This window comes from Chamaea fasciata, unplaced genomic scaffold (genome assembly GCF_029207755.1).
Source record: "Chamaea fasciata isolate MVZ Bird 193981 ecotype frontalis unplaced genomic scaffold, bChaFas1.0.hap1 SCAF_11, whole genome shotgun sequence".
NCBI lineage: Eukaryota > Metazoa > Chordata > Aves > Passeriformes > Sylviidae > Chamaea > Chamaea fasciata.
Genome location: NW_027094096.1, coordinates 15,876,130 through 15,897,972, shown reverse-complemented (window position 1 = coordinate 15,897,972; position 21,843 = coordinate 15,876,130). Strand labels below are relative to the sequence as shown.

General features: G+C 50.0%; 1 protein-coding gene across 6 annotated transcripts in view; it reads right to left on the bottom strand.

Moving 5' to 3' along the window:
- Positions 1–4,859: 4,859 nt before the first annotated feature.
- Positions 4,860–21,843, bottom strand: part of P3H2 (prolyl 3-hydroxylase 2) — a 64,342-nt gene continuing 47,358 nt past the window's right edge. For 5 of the 6 annotated variants that reach the window (XM_066193349.1, XM_066193354.1, XM_066193352.1 and 2 more), the window contains 14 exons: positions 21,622–21,768; positions 20,470–20,659; positions 17,611–17,742; positions 16,372–16,514; positions 14,885–14,974; positions 14,366–14,406; positions 13,786–13,880; positions 10,994–11,121; positions 10,360–10,455; positions 10,117–10,267; positions 9,479–9,596; positions 9,253–9,328; positions 8,167–8,307; positions 4,860–7,103 (listed from right to left, as the gene is read on the bottom strand). In XM_066193349.1, coding sequence (XP_066049446.1) covers positions 7,011–7,103; positions 8,167–8,307; positions 9,253–9,328; positions 9,479–9,596; positions 10,117–10,267; positions 10,360–10,455; positions 10,994–11,121; positions 13,786–13,880; positions 14,366–14,406; positions 14,885–14,974; positions 16,372–16,514; positions 17,611–17,742; positions 20,470–20,659; positions 21,622–21,768 — 1,641 coding nt within the window. In that variant the 3' untranslated portion in view covers positions 4,860–7,010. Of the gene's footprint in view, positions 7,104–8,166; positions 8,308–9,252; positions 9,329–9,478; positions 9,597–9,625; positions 9,825–10,116; positions 10,268–10,359; positions 10,456–10,993; positions 11,122–13,785; positions 13,881–14,365; positions 14,407–14,884; positions 14,975–16,371; positions 16,515–17,610; positions 17,743–20,469; positions 20,660–21,621; positions 21,769–21,843 lie in introns of those variants that run through there. The other variant, XM_066193350.1, reaches the window with a different exon arrangement.

Here is a 21,843-nt window from a genome sequence, read left to right as displayed (position 1 = left end):
AGCGCCTGGCTTTGGTGCAGGCACGTTTGCTTTCCCCGGGGCCTCTCAGGAGGCTCCAGAAGGGTGGGCAAGCCCAAGCTGCCAGGAAAGGCTGGTGGCAGCACGGTGGGTTTGTGGCTGGCAGGGTGGACCTGGCAGGTTGCTGAGCACAGAGGAGCACGGCACACCGTTTGCTCGTGGCTGAACTTTTGGAAGATGCAGATGAACCTCCATCTCTTCATAGCCATGAGCGAGATGGAAAAACCCTCCTGGGCTGCTCTGCTCGCAGAGATGCTGTGAAGGCTCTGTGAGTCACCTGGGGAAGCATAGGGTACAGCCAGGCTCCAGAGAAAGTCCGGACGCACTGCATCCCATCCCTGAGAGTCATTGTCTGGGGACACATTTTGTTGTGGGGATGGGTATTCTGAGTGTGTTTGCTCAGAGCACCTCAGGGTGTCAACCACACATGGCTCAGGGCTTTCCCTGGGCACTTCAGGGACAAACCCCTTCCCTGCAGCTGTGCAAAATGAGTGTAGCCATTGCCCCACTGCTGCTGAGGTGTTCACAGCCTGCCCCATCCTCTCCCAGTGCCATGGAGTGACTTAATTTTTCCTTTGATCTGCTGGCCAGAGGAAGGAAGGAGGGGCTCACACAACAGTTTTTTCAGTGTGCTTGGTGGGGGGAAAAATGTTGTGGGAGGTGGCTGAGGGCTTTCCCCACCTAGACAGGGAGGCTGTCCACCCACACCCAATTCTTCTGCTTGAAGGAGCCAGGCTGTGCCCTGATGCTTTAGGCAGGTAACTGTCACAGAGTAGACAGATGTGAAACCACTCAGCTTCTTCTGCCTCACCCAGGGCCAGAAGGGTTTTTTGAAAACAAAAATAAAGGGGAAAATACAGTCTCCACCCTTCCATCCATTTTGGTTGGCAAATCAAATAAAACAATCTCAGAGCTGGCACCACAGGAGCAGTGAATGCCAGCTCCCAACCTCTCACATGAGGTGTCGAAATGAAAGGAGATGAACAAACAACCTCCAGGTGCCTGCGGGCTGCAAACTGGTTTTAAGATGCTGGTGGTTTTGTTTGTTTTTGTGTTTTTTTTCCTGTGTGGTGGTGGGAGCAGCCCCTTACAATCACCACATGACTGGGAAACTGCCCCCTGTAGCAACATGATCACCCCTGGGCTATGGGCACACGTTGATTTGGCTCAATGAAAAGGGCTGAGTGAGAAATGCATGTCACCACAGATGGTTTTCATGGACATCTCAGCATGAGGCAATGCAGAGTGACAACAGGCTGGAGGGGACATCAGCCTCAGCCACCAGCTCAGATATGCCCAGTGGTGGCAGGGAGCCCTGCAAGGATAAGCTGGATGCCAAGGTGCCCCACAGCAGCTGGAGCTCCTGCCCTGGATGGATACACTTGGCCCCTGTGTGTTTGGTTGCTGTAACTAATACGAGTCTTTAAAATACAGGTGTGGGGGGTTTCAGTGGTTTTACAGACAAAATTCCCCTGCTTAGGGCTATGCACACTCAGAGGTGGCTCTGGGTTTGCCATGAACAGACCTTGTCGTGGGTGCTATGAAGATCTTTCCAAAATTTTTCAGGGGATCCACATTCTCCTCTCTGTGGGGGTGAATCATAAGTTTCTTCTCCACCTTTGCTACAGTCCAGTTACAGCACCGTGAGCAGCTGGGAGATGCTCTGCAGGACACTCACACTGCTTCACAGCTTCTGCCACAATGCAGTCAAATCAACCACTCATTTCTTGCACTAAGGCTGCCCAAGGCACATTGGTGGCCAAGTGGTGGCCTCATATCTCACCATCAGGTTAAAACCTGATGCTTTCAGCTGACATCAGGTGCAGAAGCACAGCAAGGAGGGGATGTGACACTGGGCTGTGCTGGGATATCAGCACCACTCCTGGCACTGCCAGGATCAGGCCAGTCAGTCCAATGCAACATTTTACCCCTGAGTTTAGGATTGTTGCAAAAAATCCCGGTGTGATGGAAGGGTGATTTTTCCTGGTGGTTTTCCCCCTGTGGCTCAGCTGTTGGGCTCACAGGCAAGGCTGGGCAGGAGGTGCTTATCAGCTCACCCCATCGGGGGTGCCCTGCCATCTCTGCTGCTAATCTCATTACAAATAAAGGAGGAGTAGAGGCTAAACTGAGCTCATGCTAATTCCCCGTGCCCTGCCCTGCTCAGCTTCAGGAAATACCTACTAGAATTGCCATTCTCATTATCCAAACCATCCCTGGAAACAATCATTAGCTGACTTGCCCTTTTGCCAAGAATGTCCACTCACCAGCCTGCTGCTTGCTCCCATGATGCCTGCTCCCACCAGGGCTCCCACCAGGGCACACACTGCAGGCTCCTGCCCTTGTGCTCTGCCACCACAGCCCTGCATGCTGCTGCCTGGCTGCACCACCGCTGGACCCTCTCCCCTGAAGTTCAACCACAAACAAGGTGAGGATGGCCAGACAGCTCTCTGAGTCACCTGTTTTGCTTTCCCTCCTCTAGTGTGCTGCACTTATTTTTGGTGGGTTTGGATGCTGGCCAGGAGGTTGGGATGTGATGACATTTATGATTTTTTTTTTCTGCATAACAAAAGTTTTGCTAGATGAGAAGGAAACAAACCCAGAGCCAGGTTTCACCATGTGTTTAAAACAAGATAAAAGCAATTCTGGGCTGGCTGTGGTAACCTCTGGACCTGCAGAGACAGCAGTTTCCACTGGGGGGATGGTCAGGTGGCCCACACAGGCTGCACTGTGCTCCCAGAGGATCTGGGGAGATCTGCTGCTCACAGTGACATCTATTGGACCTGTCCATGTGCAGCCCCAGGCCCAAAGTGCAGGCAGGGCTGTGCTGGGGGTGAACAGCAGTGCAGGATCTGACTGTGCATGGCTGCACTCCGTTGGTTCTGGTGCTGTTGCTGTCACTGAGACACCTCATCCATCAGGGTGCTGGTGTGGAAATGGAGTGGTGGGAGAAGCACACTTGTGGGGCCATGCACACGTGGGGAAGAGCACAAGAGTGTCTGGGAACCTGGCCAGGGTCATACCCCAATGCACAGACAAATAGGAACACTTCCCCCAGGAAAAGGTGGCTCTTACAGTGGGATGTGGACATAAGGAGCAGTTGTGGAAACGAAAGACAAACATGCTTCTTTCCTCTTTTAATATAGTTCTTCCCCAAAGCAGGACTATCCCATCTCACTGCCACCTGTTTTGTTCTTTTTCTCCCCCAGGCTGGGTAAGGGTGTGGACAGGAGGAAACCACCTTTCTTTTTTAATGACAATGCTTCATGGGAAGATGTTCAGCTGCCTGTGACTGTTCAGGTTGGCTCTGCCCAGGTGTAAGCAGGACGGGTGAGCAGGGCTCAGTGCAAACTCCATCTCCTTGCTTTGCCCACTCTTCTCTGGCCCAGCTGCTGCAGCTTTCAGGCACTCAGCAGCTGACAAACCAGGGCAGGCTCTGCTCCCACCCAGGGCCACAGCTCCTTCGAGGTGGGGACACCCTGGCACAGGGACTGCCAACCTCATGGTGGGGATGGTGCCACCCAAATTCTCCAGAGCCAGCAGTAGGGTGGGGATACAGCAGGAGGGATGCAGCTGGGATGGGATGGAGTGACAGCAGCAGAAGGTTTTCAGCCAGGTTGGCTGCAGGCAGAGCTTGTCAATGGGGCTCACAGGGTAATCAGAGCTGCTGCATTTTGGGGGGTCAGTCTAGAGCCTGGGAAATAGAGGACATACAAAAGGTACAAATACACTATATTTTATAAGTTTATCATGGCCCAGCTTGGAAATAATGGGGATTAGTCGTCATCCAGTGGAGTTGTTGGAGGCTGACTGTCCACATGGCCCTAAGCCTACACAAGAACAATGGCAGGGTTCAGTTGCTTAAAATTAATGCCTCAGAAAGTCTCTCAGGCTAATGCCTATGGAATATCCAGGTTCCTTTAGACTGTAGCCACTGGACATAAAGAGCTTTAGCTATTTCAGCCTTGATTACAGACTCAGGGATTTGTAAGTATCCACAAGTCTTATTTTCAGATGAGGCTTCAGGGGTGAGCTTTTGGCTGGAGAGCAGCTTTCAGCAGCCACCCAGAGTAAGGGCCACTACATCAAATCCAAGAGGTAAAGTTCATTTCTCAGTCCAAGCCACCTTGGTGGTAACCCATCCCACTTGGATACAACAGATACAAAAACCTACACTGTATTTCGGTGCATACCCCAAAGAGTTCTGCAACTTGCTCCTGTGAGACTACAGAGTGCCACTAAACTAGGCACTTACCTCTGCTGTTGCAGCAGAAATATAAATCCACTTCTGAGCTAGATTTTGCCAGAGCAGAGCGCTGGAAAAACAAACAAACAGGAGAAGTGCCCCTGAGTCACTGCATTCCCATTTCCTGGCTTCAGCCTGGCCCAGGCTGCCAGCAGGTCTCACTGGCAGAGCAGCACAGGGAAAGGCATGGCCCAGGCAGCCCAGAGTCTTCTCTCTTCTTGGGGGACGTTTGCAATGAGTCCTGAAATGATGCATCCTCCCGAGGCTGCTCCATGGCCCTGCACCAGAGCTGTTTCACCCGAGGTGGCCGTGGCCCTGAACACGCCAGCAGGGCACAGGGCACAGGGCTGTGACTCCGTCCTGCTCACCAAAGGGCCTGGAGCATGCCCATGGTATGGGAGTTACTGCACAGCTGGACACAGAGCAAGGCAGGTGGACAGGCAGCCAAAAGCACACACACAGTCCACACTGCTCCAGCACAGAGGGGGCTGTGCTCTAAGGCAGGAAACCCCAAAGGCACAGGTACCATCATGAAGGAGACCCCAAAGCCCACGGTTTCTCCTTCTAATACTTGACTGAAAAAAGACAAAGACAGGTCCAGATGTGTTTCGTTTATTTTCCCTGGATTTAGACACAGCTCTGGCAAACCACCACAGCAACAAACCAACCATGACTTGTGCCAGCCCCTGCACCTCCTTGCAGGGGAAGCAGCTGGTGGGATCCCTGGGAGGGTGGGGCTGCACTGAGGGGCAGCTCTGCAGGATGCACTGGGGCAGTGGTTGTTGGGGGATGGCAGCACAGACCCACATGGAAGGTGCAGCTTTCAGAGTCAAGCCTTGGATGCAGCAGCATGGTGCACGTGGAGGGACAATGGAACAGGGGTCAGCTCTCCAAAGTGAACAGCTGCCCTCCCCTTCTTCTCCCCAGCTTTCCCTCTGGCTGTTTTGGAAAGGGAGATGGAGTTAAGTATTTAAAGAATACTTAAGCAGGGAAGGCTCTTTGAAAGCAGATACCTGTGGGCAGTTCTTTGGGGAGTCAACTTGATAAATCTTTTCAACAGTCTATGAGGAAGGGAGATAACAACAAAGGAATAAGCAATGCTGGCGGCTTAAAGACGCTCAGAGCCTTTTCCTCTGCAGATGCAGTACTGGACGAGGTGCAGCAAATTACTCTTCCAGCATTTTCTGGGTGGTAATAGTTTCCTCTTCACTGTCTGGGCATTTCTTTTTCCACATGCAGAGTTCTGCTCTATCTTGCCCAGGACCAGCTTTTGAGGAGGTCTCTACCGAAGGACAGTCCTTGTCTACAGCTTTTGCAGCCAGTGACTGGATAGAAAGAGGGGGCTTCTGAGCCTGGGAGGTTTGAATAGGCACAAGCTACAGGAGCAAAGAGAAAAGACAATTCTCTGTCGCAGTTTTAAGTGCTGGGAATGCCAAAACTGGCAGAGGAGAGCAGAAGAGGACTGACAAAAGAGGCAATGCAGCAGGGAGCTGAGCAAAGCAGCTCAAGGATGTGAACTCCAGCAAAGGTCCCTGCAGTGTTTTCAGGATAGACTGCAGCCTTGCAGTAATTTCAATAGTGAAGATTGCTAAAACCTGACTTTTAGGAACTGTGTTCCAGCAGCAGAAGCAGCTGTTGGGTCAAAATAAAAGCTGTCCTTATGTCTGGGACAGCAATTCTGTGACTCAGTGCCTGTTCTGACTGAGACTGGGGCTGCTCTAATCCCACACACAGGACTAAATTTAATGGCTGGGGCTTGATTTACTGGCTTAGCAGCAGTTACTTGACTACTTGCTTTCACTGCAACATCCTCAGGCTGGGTCAGAACTACCCTGAGCAAACAGATACTACTACACACCATGAACATTTGCTGCTTCTGCACTGCCAGAATGGGAGGATGCAGCCAAGACATCCAGAGTACAGAGCTGCATTGTGACCATCCAACACCATGGCACTGTAACTTCCTAAGATGTTTTCCAACAGGGACCCTGAAATTAGGACTACAAACTTTGGGTTCTACCAGCAGCAGAGTGGGATGGAAGCTCAAAGAATGCAGTGAGAAGCAGCATCCTTCATGTTCCCAGGCCATTAGCAAGAGAAGGGACTGAACAGGAGTGACAGACCCTATTTCACCAGTCAGCTGGAAATCACATCCCTTCATGCCTGTGCACAGCTCATGCCCCTGCTCAGCAGCTGATTTCTGAGCTCTGTTTAGAATTAATGCCCAAACACCAGCTTTGCATGGCTACAGAAGTATCTCCATTTTGCTAGGACTTGGGTTTTCCTTTGTTTTTTTCCCCTAAAAGGCATACTTCAAATGGTGAGGGACAGTCCTAACTCCAGTTTTTGTGTCCAGTTTGCCCTAGCAGGAAGCAGGAGCAGGAAGACTGGTGCATTAGGACACCTGAGAATTTCTCCAGCAGATGCTAAAGACAAGCAGCTAGTTTTGGTTGAGAAAGAAAAAAAAAAAATAGGTTCTCCAAGGGGGTAAAGTGGGCCTGAATGAATCCTGAGAGGTGCTAGAATAAAAACAGGGATTGCTGGAAGCAGAGTCAGCCCCACCAGGAGACGCTGGCACAGGGATGAGGGTTCCAGCAAAAGCTGCGCTAAACACTGAAGAGGCACTCCTGAAACTCCACAATCATATTAACCGATTAATTTATACAGCATCTCTGTACAAAAATAGAAGGGTTCTAATAAGATTAACAATATTAAATAAATATTTAATAGAAAAAGTCTTTGGCCTAGTTCATAGCTCATCCTTTGGGTTGATGTTCATTTCACTGGGTCCTAGATGCTCCTGGTCCAACATCGCAATCACTTCATCTGCCTGGATCCGTTCCTGCAAGAGGGGAAGGGAAGAAATGGTAACAGCAGAGCCTCAGTGCCTGCTCCAGCTAATCCAGTGAGGCTCAGGCTGCTGGGAGGACACACAGCAAGAATTTTACCCCAGAACAGCAGTATAGGTGAGAGGATGGGGGGAGCCTGGGACATGAGCTGGGGATTTGCTGGGTGAAATTAATCAAATCCCTTTCCACCTCAATACCTGACTCCCTCCTCCCTGCAGGGCTGCAGTGGTTGGGAAACAGCTGATGTTCTGTAGTTCCCTTATCACACTCCACTAGCAGCCACTGCCACAGCACATCCTCCTCCTGACCCCTCTGCTTCTTGTTGATTTCCAGCTCCCTGGGCAGGGCTGGTCTCCTACCACACAGGCCAAGCCTGGAGGAATTTCTGGTAGTGCAAAAAAACTGAGAGACATTGAAGTACATGTCTGAAAATGAGCTTTTCCCCAAACCTCGCAGCCCACCTCCATCACAAGGCAAATGAATGAGGGTTTTGCATTCTCCCTGCATTTAGTTTTGATCGGTCTTGTATCTTTTATTTTTAGAGACCAGAATTGCTACCAAAGGGAGGCAGGGGCTGGTACAGCAGCTTTTTAAAACAGAATGTGGAGCGTGTCTGGTGAAAGGCATCACAGCCCAGATCTTCCAAGGCATCTTGGGTGCCCAGGCCGTGGGCTTCAAGCTGCTGAAATGCCTGTGAGAGGACTAAGCAGCAGGACTCAGCACAGCACTCTGAGCCGCGGATGGCTCTGTAGGAGTTCCCCAACCATCAGGCTGCTGCCACTAGGTGTCAGAAATGGCCAGCCCAGCCCTGCCGAGCCCTTCCACGCCCCACTCAGCACCCCAGCCCAGCACTGCACCCCCCAGGCCAAAGGCAATGGGTGCCCAGAACCAGGACTGGCAGGAAAAACCTGTCCTGGGGCCACCAGCTCATGTCATGGGAGTGCTGCAGTGGGAGGAAAACAGATGTACTGGGACTGGAGAAAATAAGATGGTCCTGGTTCCTATGGGATGCTGGGTATGCTCCAGCTCCCCTGACATGACCATGGAGGGACTCACCAGCTCTCTGTACAGAGGGTCCAGGGTGAACCAGAGAGCCACAGCACATCGCTGCCCTTTGGTGACCGCCTTCACCCCGTGGGGGTTCTCACCACCTGAAGAGAAGCTGATCATTCTCCCACACTTGGGCTTGATGGAGGCCTGCAGGGAAACAGCACAACCAGGCTGGCAAGGAGCAGCACAGCTGCACACACTGCCTGTGGCTGGGCTCACCATGCTCCAAGCCTTGGGACCTCACTGGGCATCCCTCTGCATCACCCCAGGACCTGGTGACCTGCTCGGGGGCACATGAACCGCTCTGGGCATGGCTGGAAAAATGTGTGGGGTAAATAGGGAGGTGTGAAGCTGGCTCCTGCTGTGCAGACATTGTGCAGAAAGGACACAATGGCATGGAGTCTGCAAAGCCCACAGGTGACCACCTACAGCAGAATGGGGCCATGGCATAACTCCAGGGAGGTCCAGGGTAAGCCTGGCATGGCTGTGAAACACCTCTTTCTTCTCTTGGCAGAGTCTACAAGAGCCCTGCACCTCGGGAGTCCTGGGCCTTGGGAGCAGCAGTGCCAACCAAATCAGCCCTCAAGCACTTAAGTAGACACAATCTACACTCCAGCTTCTCCAGAGACCCCAGCATGGTGCCCAGACCTCTGTCCAAAAAGAGTGGTTGCCCAGCTTCCTTAATGGCCCCAAACAGAGGTGAGGGCTCATGCCTGAGCCACATCCCTCTCAGGGTCTCATGTCCACCACTGTGACCCCCTCTGGAACAAGAGACCTGGATCAGGCACCGCATCTGTATGGAGACACCAGTTCATGTTTGACCACAAGATGGGGTGGCAGCTCAGCAGTTGTCCCGGCAGGGACAACTACCAGCCGCCCCTCTGTCTGCACTGGCGGCGGGGAGAACCCCTAATCTGCAGGTTTCCTGCTTGCCACAGACTCTAGGGAGGGAGCAGATGGTCCGTGCACCTCTGCAGCAGGATTTTGTATGGGCTGTTTACAAGGTAGAAGCCACAGGCTGCCCAGGGAAGCCCAGAGCCCTGAGCATGGACTGCTGAGGAACAGCTTTTTTTGCCCACAGCACCAACTCACTGTCACAGTTTTGGCATCCATCTCGGTGAAAATGAACTCGCCACCTTCAAAATCTGCGTTCATGTACAGGAGGGCACTGGGGAAGGAAGGGGGAAACCCCAGTTAGGCAAACACTGGGGAGGTCTCAAGGCTGACCCCCACCTTCTGGACAGATCCCACATTGCTCCACTAAGACATGGGTGGGGAACAGCCAGAGGGAGCAGTCCCTAGGGAGATTCTTTCCTACCTGTAATCCCGAAAGGTGTAGGCAGGAGGTTCCTTCCAGCACTCGTTGGCCTCGGGGTCCAAGAGGCAGTTGTCAGCATGGATGGGATGGCTCAGATCATTCCTTCGCTCCTGCTGGCCTAGGCAGGACCATGTGGAGGAACGGGGAAGGAGAAGGGATGGATGAGATGGAAATGCTCTGTGGGGTGTCATCATGAGGTGGGAGCCTACCCTGACCCCACTCCAGGTGGTGTTTACAGGTGAGAGGAAGAAAGGAAGGGCTGAGGACAAAATGCAACATCTGAGGACTCAGATCTCCATAGCTCTGCCTGGTCCTGACTGCAGGGAAGTGAGATGGAGAGCTGAGGCTGGGATGGAAAGGAGAAGGGACAGACAAGAGGAGGCAAGAGAAAAGGGAGGAGAAAAGAGGAAGAGTCGCACATATGAAATCCAAGAGACATCACAGAAATTATTTTTTTGGGGACAGCAGTGCCTGCTTTTTGCTGCTGTGGGATGCTGACTTTGCCCAGCCCTTGGCCACCAATTTAAGCATTAAGCAAAACAGAACTACTCTGAATTTGGGACCCCCACTCATAAACCCCTCACGGAGGGCTGAATTTGCCTATCCTCCCTGCTCCACTGGCAGCCCCAACTCCTCACCAGAGAGGGCGGTGCGGCACACCAGGTGTGTGTAGGAGAAGTAGAGCGTGGAGTTGAGCAGGAAGTAGGACTGGACGATCCTGCGAGCCTTCTCACTGATGTCATAGAAGAGCCGGGCACTCTTCAGAGGGACACGGCCCTCGTAGCCGTACTGGGCAAGGAGAAGGGCAAAGAGAGGTCAGTGTCATGTGCACACTGGGAGGGAGGGCATGGGAGAGGAGGAGAAGGAGGAGGGAGCTGTACCTTGAGGGCTTTGAGGACAGTGGCTCCTTCAAATCTCTCATTTGGGGTGTGGGGGGAGGTTTTGCCCCTGTAACCATCTCCAGCCAACATGATCCCCTGAAAGACATGAACACTGATGAGAGGTGAACTAGTTTGTCAAGAGAGAGGGATCTGCAACAGAAGTACATGGCAGCCTCTTCCCCAAATCCCCAGGGCTGCATTCCCTGGGCCAGGTGAGTTGGGGTGGAAAGGTGCTGCAGCTCTCTGTGAACACAGATGCTGAATATTAACCACCCACTGGGGATGCTCAGGCACCCTCAGTCCCTTCCCAAGCTCAGTTAATGGTGAATGAGAAGGCTCAGAGTCATGGATGAGAAGGCTCAACCAGACTTGTGGATAAGCAGCATCCTTTGGGGTTGTTACAGCATGGGGTAAGAGCCCTTTCTGCACAGGCTCTGTCTTGCAGCATGTTCCTAAGAACAGCCCAGGATGGAGCAGCAGCTCCCATGCTGCAGTTACGGATGTGCACTGGGGACAATCATCCACCTGCTCTCCACAGGCATGCTGCCATCAGCTGCAACACTCAGCAAGGCATGAACCCAGCAGCTCTCCAGAAGCAGATCACACACTCAGCCGTCACACTCAGCCCACTCACACTGGCCACCCTGTGCAGCTCCCGGCACTGCTCCTCTGAGATGACATTATCCAGCAGCACTCGCTGGGTGCCATTCAGCTGCTGGGAGTTGTAGACAAACTTCACATCGCTGTAGAGAAGAGGGCCTCCTGAGGAGAGACACAAAACCATCCTGATTAACTTGCCCGGGCCTTGCTGACATCTTGTCCAGCTGAAGTCACCCAAGTGTGCTGAGAGGCAAAGAGCTCCACAGCAAAGAGCAAAGTTTGGCCTCCCATCAGTAACAAAAGGAACACAAGCAATGGGAACACAAGGAGATTAAATCAGTTTGCTGCAGGAGCATCAGCATTTTCTATCTTCTCAACAGCTGCCTTGCAAATGCAAGGACCACAACCTGGAAACACCAAACCCCAGTGGGACACAGGGAGAGACAGGGACAGTGGCTAACTTGGCTCTTGTCAACACCAATGTAGGTTCCCATTGCATTAGTGCTGTGTGGATGCTGCTGGCTTGGCATGCAAAACCACTCCCTGCAACTGTCATCAGCGTTTTTTGTCTTCTATACACAGAGAAAACCTCACATGGTGCTGAGCCTGCAGCAAGCATTGCTCTTCTCCAAGAAGCAGGGCAGGGAATGGATGAGCCAGAGGACTCTCAGGATAATCCTCCTCCACTGAGGCAAAGGAGCTGACATGGCTGTCCCTGCCATCCCTCACATCCAGCCTCTGAGCTGCCCCCCTCTGCCTGCAAGCTTTTTATGAGGTTTTTTTGCAATGTTTTTTTTTTTTATTTTTTCAATCCATTCTCATCAAATTTGACTGATAAAAAACCAGAGCAAGGCCCCTAAACCACCATCTTTGGAAGCCTCTTGCACACATCTCCTCAAAGAAAGAAAAGGAAAGAAATTATAACAATAAAAGCCTAAACCAGATGTTTCTTCAGGAGAAAAATTAAACTGTGAAGAAAATTATTTGTTGTCACAGACAGGCAATGAAATAGAGCTGCAGAGTTCCTCTCACCATGTGGCACAAGGAAACTTCTTTGTGACAATGCTTTTGTAACTTTTACTTTTCCTGTCTATTGAGTCAAAGCTGTGTTTTTGACAGGTCTCCTTGGCCTATGGAGAAAACGTAAACCCCACAAAGCCCTGTCATTAGCCCACAGCTTTATTTTTGAAGAGATACGTTTCTTGGAAATGGAAAAGATGGGACGGTTCTGGTGTTCACTGTGCTGATTGTTGCTTGATAAGCACACTTATTGCAAATGCATCTGGATCAGAATTCTCAAATCCAAACTCCTGGCATGCTCCAACACAGGGCTGAGTTTTCCAGCTCAGATGCTGTTCTTCGTCAGCCACAGGCACATGAGGGATGAACATGGAAGGCATCACTCAACCCTTCCAACATTTCTCCTTGTTCCTCCCAGGGAACTAGTGGGGGAGCTCTGTGCCATGGACAGTGAACCCTTGTCCCACACTGACAGTGTGCTCCCACCTGCTTTCCTTGCCTCTGTCTGCTCTAAGAACCAGCAGAGAGACAGACCTGTTTCTTGTGTCTCTGCTCTGTGAAAAACACCCCAAAGAAACTGAGGAATTCTATGGACTTTTGGGAATGAAGAAATTGGCAGAAAGTAGGAAGGGGGGAAGGGTAGAAGTACAGAAGAGTAAAAAATTAAAATAGACTTTTCTCTTTTGGCATTTTCTTTTTCCAAGTGAAAAGAGAGAAAGAAAAAAAGACAATGGAGAAAGGCAGCAGCTGAATGGACAAAAATCCCAGTTTCTTTTTGAATGGTTTCAGTTTTCTTTGTAAACAAAAACATTCTGCAAGTAAATCAGAATAAGAGCGTAGAAAGAAATAAAAACAGAAAGAAGGACTCTTGAAATTACTTGGTTATAAACAGCAAACAGGCCAACAAATATAATTCAACCAGCTCTTGGCTTATACAAGATCTTTGGTATCTTCCTGTGGTATTTGTCTATTTTATGTACAGCTAGAGGAGGGATAACAACACTCTGAACACAACACTGAGCAGCTGGACAAAACTTGGGCTAGGGAAAGCTGTGAAATTCCCCAAAAAGCACTACCACCCATTGCATTACAGGGAGGTTTAATTGCCTGCTGCTGTGGAGCCGGCTCACTGGAGACACAAGACACCTCCTGGCTTGAGACCCTGTTGTTTTGCAGCAAGGACTCTGCTTTGGTGCTTGGCTACAATATTGTTTTTCAAAATTGTTAAGGGGAAAAATCCCGTCTTTAGTAAAAGATGTTATGGTATTTTCTGTGGTTGCTGAAAATGTGCTGAAATCAGTTGAAATGTCTGCTGACAGGCTTATAAACAAGTGATTTCATGTGAGCTAAGACACAAAATCATAAGCCAGTCTGCAAAGAGAAGTGTTATTAGCATGGTGTGATCCAGCACATTTAGGAAAGCATCAGGACAAAATGCTTCCAGCATCCATCCTTCTGCAGCCTGGGCAACAGGGAACACCTTGATCTTAAAAGCACCTGGAGGAAAGACCACTGTTTGCTGGTTTGCTTTGCTTTTCCCATGGTGAGGAAGGCCCAGCCTCCCAGCTCCCCCTGAGTAGCTCAGCAGTGAAAAAAACAAGTCTAAGGGCAGAGCAGTGTCCTGAGATCCACAGACCCAGAAATGCTGTGGCAGCACTGAAGACTTCTCTGTCTCTTAAACAAAACTTGAACTTCCTTAAATAGGAGTGGCTCTCATTGCCCAGTGGCCAGTCTTTGCAGTCTGTAGTCTCTAGCAACAGGAAAAAAAATCCCCTAATTTTGTTGAAACATCTTCACCAGCCTTACCCTCCTTCAGCTCTCGATCTAGCTTTGGCATGGGTTTCTTTGTCAGGGACAGCCGGGGCCCATCCTCTGGTTCACTGCTGATACTTGATGGGACACTGAGGAGCAGAAGAGAAGAGGAACACCACGACTTTGGCCACAAGTTCTTGGACTTGCACTTTTGCATGCTTTGGGAACTAATACACAAAAACCCCAAGAAAATCGGTACTTTGTATAAATGTCACAACCACACAAGTTGAAGCCCTCACCCTGTCCTGTGGCAAACATTGCTTTTCTGGTAATGGAAGCAATAGTTTCCACCAACAAAGCACACACACCAACAAATCTGACCAGCACCACTTGCCTCATCAATCAAGTTCCCTCTAGACTATTGCTGGCTTTGAGGCACTCAGCTAAAGTAAGGTCCTTGTGGGAATGTTTTCAATGGTAAGGGGCAAAGGGCCCTAGTTCAACCATGATGGTGTGCTGGGTGGACGGGCAGTACCCCTGAGTGGCAGGCTGGTACCCCACCATGAGCACATCCCCTCGCTCCCACCGTGGGTAATGGTGAAGCTGCAGCTCACCTGGGGTGACTGTGGCTCACCTGTGCTCGTCCTGGCGGGCGCCATACCTGTTCCAGTAGTTCTGTGGGAAAAGAGAGGACAAACCTCTTAATTTAATACTCGAGCCAAAGCCAGGGCATTACCTACTCTGCCTGACTCCCAGGGACATCAGCCAGCCTCTCTGGCTTCATCCCACACAACTCTGGGCAATGACCTGAGGTCAGCAGATTGAAAATGTCAACCCAAACTGGCACAGTGTGAGGAGTACCTAGGAAGCCCAGCTTGCCCAGGCATCTCTGTCCCACCCCATCACCATGGCAGTGGCTGAGACTCAGACACCATGGCAAGAGAGCTGGACGACGCTGTACGTGCCTCTCCCTCACCCCAGGAACTCCTTCTTTGCTTTGCCATCACTATTTTCCTAGAGGGAACAAACCAGGCCAAGGCCCAGCTCCTGAGTCACCTACACAGGACAGGATTTACAGGAGAAGGGCAGGGGGGAGCTGGTCCTACAGCTGTGAGCCCCTGAAGGCCCTGGGCAGGGCAGAGGCAGGCGTTACCGGCTCCGTGTAGGCGTATCCCAGGCCGGCCGCGGCCACCTGCAGCAGGTGAGACTCCAGCTTGTGGCGCCGCAGCAGTGTCCTGGCCTCCTGGGAAGAGAAGGGAAACGGGAACAGTTGCACATGACCAGCCCAGCCTTTGCAAGGCAGTGGCAATGCACCTCTGCTTCAGAGAGGTTTGGTTTTGATGCAATGCTGCAGACTGCTGTGGGGTGAGGGATGCTTGGAGCAACTCCAGGCACAAGGCTGAGCCCCTCAGCACATGTCAGAACTAGTGTCAACAACTCATTTAGGAAGCCTGAATCCCTAAAACACGTGTCCATAGCTGGCAGTAACTCCTGAGCACTTTGGAGTGCAAAGTATCTGGGCAAAAGGCTGGCCAGAAAAACCCCAGCTGCAGAATGGGGGCAGGTTCAGGCTGGTGGGGCAGGAACCCCGGCTGGGCTGTGCCTCAGTTCCACACATGGAGCCCATGGTCTGGCCCTGGGATGCACTCACAGTGCTTGGATGGGGGTCACAAAGCAGCCAGCTGGAAATTGTCCATCAGAAGGCTTTATTTTGAATGAAAAACATGCAAACCAAACACTGGTATTTCTCCTAGAAAACTATTGTGCAAAGCAAAAATCAATTCTTTTTTTTTTACAGAAAATTTCAAAACACTGTCAACAATTAAATGTTTTTGTCTACTTCATGGGTTTTTTCCTAGATTCATTTTGTGAGGGAAAACAACAATTTTTCTTGTTTTCCTTTATATCATTTTGCTTTTATTTTTTAGCACTTTAACTAAATTCACCTTGATTTGCCTGGAAATCAAGGAATTCCCAAAGGAATGGAAAAACCAGTTCCTGCCAGCACTCTGCTTATGGTGCAAGGGGAATGAGCAGGGCTGGGATGGGAGGAACTTGTGTGTGGTGAGGAAGGCAGCCCCCAGGGGCACAGATAAAGGCTGCCCAGACTGGAGAGGAAGCCTGTCCTGCTGGGTGATGGAACACACACTGTTTGGTTATTTGACCCCAGCCTAACCCCGTGATAGCAGAGCTACTCCCTGCAGAACAGGCTACTCCAAGCTAAGAGACTTGAGAGCAATGCTGCGATCCCAGCCTCCCCGGGGAAATATTTCTCAGTCCTCTCTGAGGAGATGCTGCCCTTTGCTCGGTGTTTCACTGCGTTCCTCCTCTGCATGTCCACTGGAGCACTGGGCAAGAGGAGGGTTTACACTGCTGGTCACTGCCCTCCCTGCCCCTGCTCAGGCTTTACTAGGCTGAAGTCCCCATTTAAAGCAGATCCTGTCCACCAGCTTCTCCCCCACACCAGTGACTCTGAACACCCTGAAAATCACCACCTCAGCATCACCAGCGAGCCCAGCACTTCAACTGCTCTTTTCAAAGTGGTCCCACTGGGGGAAAGCTGCCAAGCTGCTTTTATATCTAGCAGATTTTTTGGTTAAAGCCTCCCACCAAGAGCTCTCAGGTGTCACTCACTCTCACCTTTCTGGGTTTGATGGTGGCTGGATCCACTGTACCTTCCAAGAGACCCTCGTAGTAACCTGCATTCTCCAGGACATCTTCATCGTCCGGGTGGAAGAGCAGGTAGGACTTGGCACACTCCAGGGCTTTTACGTAGTCACCAACTGGGGGGCAACACAACAGTGGTCAGGGGGGCACAGGGGGCTGACACAGAGCCCAGGAGGGGACTCTGCAGGGAGGAAAGCACAGCCTGAGCTCCCCATCAGCTGAAGCAGCAGCCCAGCACTTCACAGGGCTCTTTTGATGCCACTCTGTCTTAACCACTTAACGCCACCAGCAAGGAAACTGAGGCACAGAGACAAGACTTTTCTGCTATCATGCACAGACCAGATGGTATCCAAATGGGATCCAGCTGGATGGGCAGGCTGTGGATACTGTCTGGCATCAAACTGCTTCTAACTTGTGCAGCATCTCTGAGGGCCCAGGGGGTTCTACCTGTCACAATAAACCTCTAACTTAGCAGAGGAATAAAGAAGCCTGTACACCATACATGAACTGACTCCTGCTTTCTTCCTGTTGTGTTGATGAATAAAGAATCTTTATGTTTGAATAGAAATTTTGACCCTTGCATGGTCTGTCCTTTTCGGTAAAGAGTTATTAGCAAAAGCCCGAGAGAGAGCAGATTTCTGCAGATTTCTATTTTCTTTTATGTAACAGAACATAATAAAATAGCACACAGAACCACACTACTGGCATTATTTTTTTAGCACTGCCAACCACCCCTGACATTTTCCATGCTGCCAAATCCTGAAACTTTACTGTGATTCTTAAAATATTTGGTAATTGGCAAAAATTGGCATCCTGGGATAAGCTTAATATATATATTAATTTAGAAAATATATCAGTTCATTTCAGAAAATGTGAAACATACAAATCCCAAGGATTTTAATATCAAAAGGCAAATGAAAGGACCCTAAAAATGCATGATTTATTTAGAGAATAGTAATGTTTAAGCTAAAGGTTGGGCTTTTAAAACCTGAGTGATGATCTAAAATACCTTCATAAAGCTACTTAATTGTATTTCAGTCAGTTTGACTTTTGAAGAGCCATTTCCAATGTCCTTTGCTTCTCTTTCAGACCATGCTTCTGCATCACTGTAGCGTGGACATTGGGGGAAACAGCCTTACTCCCACATGGAGCAATTTGTACAAAAATGAGGAGAACCCAGCAGGTGCTATGAGAACAGTACAAGAGCTTTACCTCTGTAGTAGGCAAACTGCAAGTAGTCGTAATGGAGGGGAAGGAAGTTTTCGATGGGCGAGATCCGGCCTGAGCGCGTGGCGAGCTCCCGGACACAGTCGTGCTTGCAGGCCAGGACCTGCATGTAGTGATCTGCCAGGAAAAGAGGCAGAAGGTGGTCTGAGCTGAGAAGAATGGTGACAGTGCCGAGACAAGGACAGACAGAGGTTAAAACTCTTGAGCTGAAGGATTTGCAACTCACACCGCTTTGGCCTAGCAGATGAGTGTGCACGGAGGGAAAGGGCTCAGGCTTCTCCCCAGAGCCAATTTGACAGAGTTGCAGTTACATTTTTGCCCCCCCCTAAGAAATGCTTTCCTCCTTCTGTCAACTGTAGAGGGAGCTTGAGCATCTCTTTTGTGTGGCAGGAGCTGCTGGGTCTGCCAGGAAAGCTGGTGGCAAGCAGGGACTGCAGGTGGCAGGTAGCACTCCAACCCCAGGAGACACAAACCATGCAGAGATGTGAAGACAAGGTGGCCACATGTACTGCCACATGAAATCCAGCTCCAGACTCCCTTCCTTCAGCTCATCTTTAATCCTCTCCTTTCCTGCAGCAAGAAAGCTCTTGAGGGCACAGGGAGGTTTAGCTAAGAGGGGCTAGTACAGATTCTCAGCTCAGCCAAGCAAGGCCAGTCTGAAAGGCCTGAGGTACAAATCTGGGCAGCAGAAATCCCTGTGTTTGCTGTTTCTCAAAGATAAGCTATCTACCAGGGAATCACAAGCACATGGCAAACATCTGCCATTAACAAAGTTTCTTAATTGGTGGGAGTCCACAGTATAGGCGTTGTACCAGCTGTACAATTTCAAAGCCAACACTGACATCTGATTCTACTTTGGAGCCTTTGCTGCAATGTACTTATGAATCCACTTCGCTTGCTCTGTCTCTGCACACTATTAAAAACCTTCAGAAACAAACACGGGCTTGAAAATAACCATTTGCTCAGCTACCAAAGCATTTCTTAGGGCTGCCACAAAAACTCCCACAGGAATTTGCAATGAAATCAAGTGGAAACTCAGAACAGTGCCTGTTTGCTCTTGACAGGTACTCTGAGTAGTTATCTGACTTACCATACACATCCAGGGTACTACATTAAAGAAAAGCAAGAAGGGAAAGGACATAAATCATATAGTTGTAATTTAAACCTGTTTAAGCATCCTTGATCTGAAATAATCAATCCATCACTGAGAAGCACTGCTTTTTCTTGGTACTGTCAGAGTGTCCCAGAAATAAGCCTAATAGACTGGAACCAATCCACTGAAATGTATCTGTCCCTTGGGGGAAAAGGTGAGAGTTTTTCAACCCCAAGCAGCAGCACAGCAAATCAGTTTGGGATTGAAAAGAGAAATGAATTTTGAAGAAACCTAAACTCTGTTTTCTGGGTGTATTACGTGCTCCCACTCCCTACTGAAACATCTGGGCCTGAGTGCCTTGAACGAGGGATGAACTCTGGATTATGCCGTCCTGGAAGGAATCACCTAGTTTCCTACAGAAAAGCAATTGCATCACAGATCTTATTTCCCTCCCCCAACTCCCTGTTTCCTTGGGTGCCTGCATGGTCCTGGGGTTTGGGGTTGTTTTGGCCAGGCACACCTGGCCCAGCCACAGCATTTGCAGGGCTGTTGTCCCTCCCAAGTGAGGTCCTGCTCTGAGCACCACCACATGACCCTGCCTGTGCTCAGGATGGGCCAGCACAGGAGCACCTCAGCTCACTGGGGCTGCCCTCGACTCGCGCAGCACAGGAACAGTTTGTCCTGTTTGAAGTGCAGAAGCTTTCAGTGAGAGAAGGATGCTGGGTCTGCCTTGCCACTGAAGGCTGCTCTCTTGATGTGTGTCCTGGCATCCTGGTCAAGGCCCTAAAAGCAGGCATGATCAGCTGACAACCACACTGGTACCAAGGCAGCCCTTCCAACACTTCTATTTCCTTCTATTTCCATAAACAAATGCCACCAGGGCAGCTTCCCATCCGGTGTGCTGGTGGTTTCTCCTCTTGGTTGTTCCAATTAGATTTCCTGTCTCGACACAAACAGAAGTATGCAAACCCAGAACGCAGTCTGCATCTGAGGGAAGTATTTTCCACATAAGAAGCAAAATTTCAGGGCTTGATGCAATTCCAAGACCATAAGCAGACAAATAAGATTTCTGTCACCAAACAAACCTTAATTTGTTCCTCTTCCTTCCCTTACGACTAATTAAATGTAATCTCATTTCTAATGAGAATGAACTGTTTTAATCCTCTCTGGCTCAGAGCCACACATGCAAATCTGAAGATTACACAGCAACGTTCAGTTCTCTCCAGAGATTTCAGTCAAGATCATTAATTAGGTGGGCCTCCACTAATGACAAATCCATCCTTTTGGATGGGGAGAAAATCCATGTTACGAGACTTTTTGGCAACTTTCCTGGCCACCTGGAGCATGGCCAAGAGAACTCTGCTGCTCTCTTCATATGCTCTCAGAAACAGAAAACAAACAAAGGCCAGCAATGTCTAGATTCCAGGGAGGTGTGTGAGACTGTGTACAGGGGAAACGGAAGCAATTTATGATAAAGCACCTAAACTTCCAGCTCTAACGGAAAGCTGCAAATGCTCCACGCATCTGGAAATGCAATTTTTCTAGCCCAGCTTCTATTCAGGACCAAAACGAGATGTTCTAGTTCACTGTCCTCTGAGTTTGCACTTCCAGGTGCCTCCTGGAGCGTTACTCACCAGCAGCAGAGATGGAAGAGGAGACACTTCAACAAATCCAGCCAAAGGCCCAAACTTAATAATTTAAAACGTTTCAGGGCTAAGGGTGAGAACTGTAAAAATGCATAAAGATCTCACCTGCAATAGCTTCATAGAGACCAGCCTTGTAATCCAGGTACTCGTGTTCCTCAAATCTCTGTGGTCCCTCACACATGATCTGGCAATCCTCATCCTCGGAGTAGTATCCTTTCAAGGCACGCTCCAGGAATTCAATGGCCAGCTCGTACTCCTCCTTGTCATAGTGCCTCACTCCAGCACTGTAGTCCTCCTGCAAAGCAGGTAGGCCGAACACAAACCATGAGCAGGCTACGCTGCCTGGAGCACAGCGTCCTGCCATTGCCACCTGCAGATGCTTCTCCAAAGAAGGCAGAAGGGGACAGGGACAGGACAACCTCCCCAGATACCTATCAGGTATATATCTGATATAACCACTTGTACCAAACCATGTTTAAGACTTTTGGACCAGTGGAACCTAGTAAACATGCCTAAGTGCTCTTCTGAACTGCTCCATACTTAGGGAATCCTCAGTGCCACTCCTAGACTATGCATTATATTGAAAAAAAAAATCTTTTTTTTTGTTTGTTTTTACCCTCGCACCAAACAACACCACTGAATGCCAAGGGAACAGATTGGTCCTGACATAAGAAAATCTTTCTTAAAATGGCCCCTAATGAGCACCTCCATTAATTACACTCAACAGTCACTCCTGCTCCATTGAGTCTTGTGAAATTGGGAAGTTGGGAGTGGCCCTGGCATGTGACTTAGGCTTTTGCTTTGTGAAGGTGGAAACAGTTGACACTCTCTTGCCTGCCACTCTGCACCCTCACCACTACAGCCACTCCTGTGCATGTACCCTGCCAGGTGGGAGAACTCAGGTCAAAAGAAACACACAGGAGCCAAAATCTGTCATGGAGGAAACACACAGGAGCTGACATCTGCCATGGAGGCTTCTATCAAAGCTGTCTGCTGGTGTGTGCTCACAGCCACGGATGACCCCACAGTTCTCTGAATAGAGGGACCAGGCTGGGGATGTAGCAACCAAACAAAGCGCAGAGTGCCCAGACAAGGCAGGAGCAGGCTTGCCTTAAGAGAAAATGCTGAAAGGGAGAGTTTGTTTTGCTGTATTGGTAAGAATTTCCCCATTCATAGGTTCATCTCTCTTGGCCTCCTAATCTCTCCTCTCCAGACTTCCTGATACTTAAGCTGGGCACCTCTTCAGCTCAGACTCACCATGTGCTGCCTGGCCTCCAGGTCAATCAGGCTGACCTTCCCTGATGTGGTCTTGTAGTTCTCCAGGTCCTGCTGTATCTCCATATGCTCAGGGTTTGCCATGAAGAAGGTGTGAGCTGCATTTGCTGCCTCCTCCAGCTTGTTCAGCTGTAACAAGGTGAGAAAGACCAAGTGAGATTGGTGATGAAGGAGAACACAGCAGTTTATGCTGCATCCTCTGAC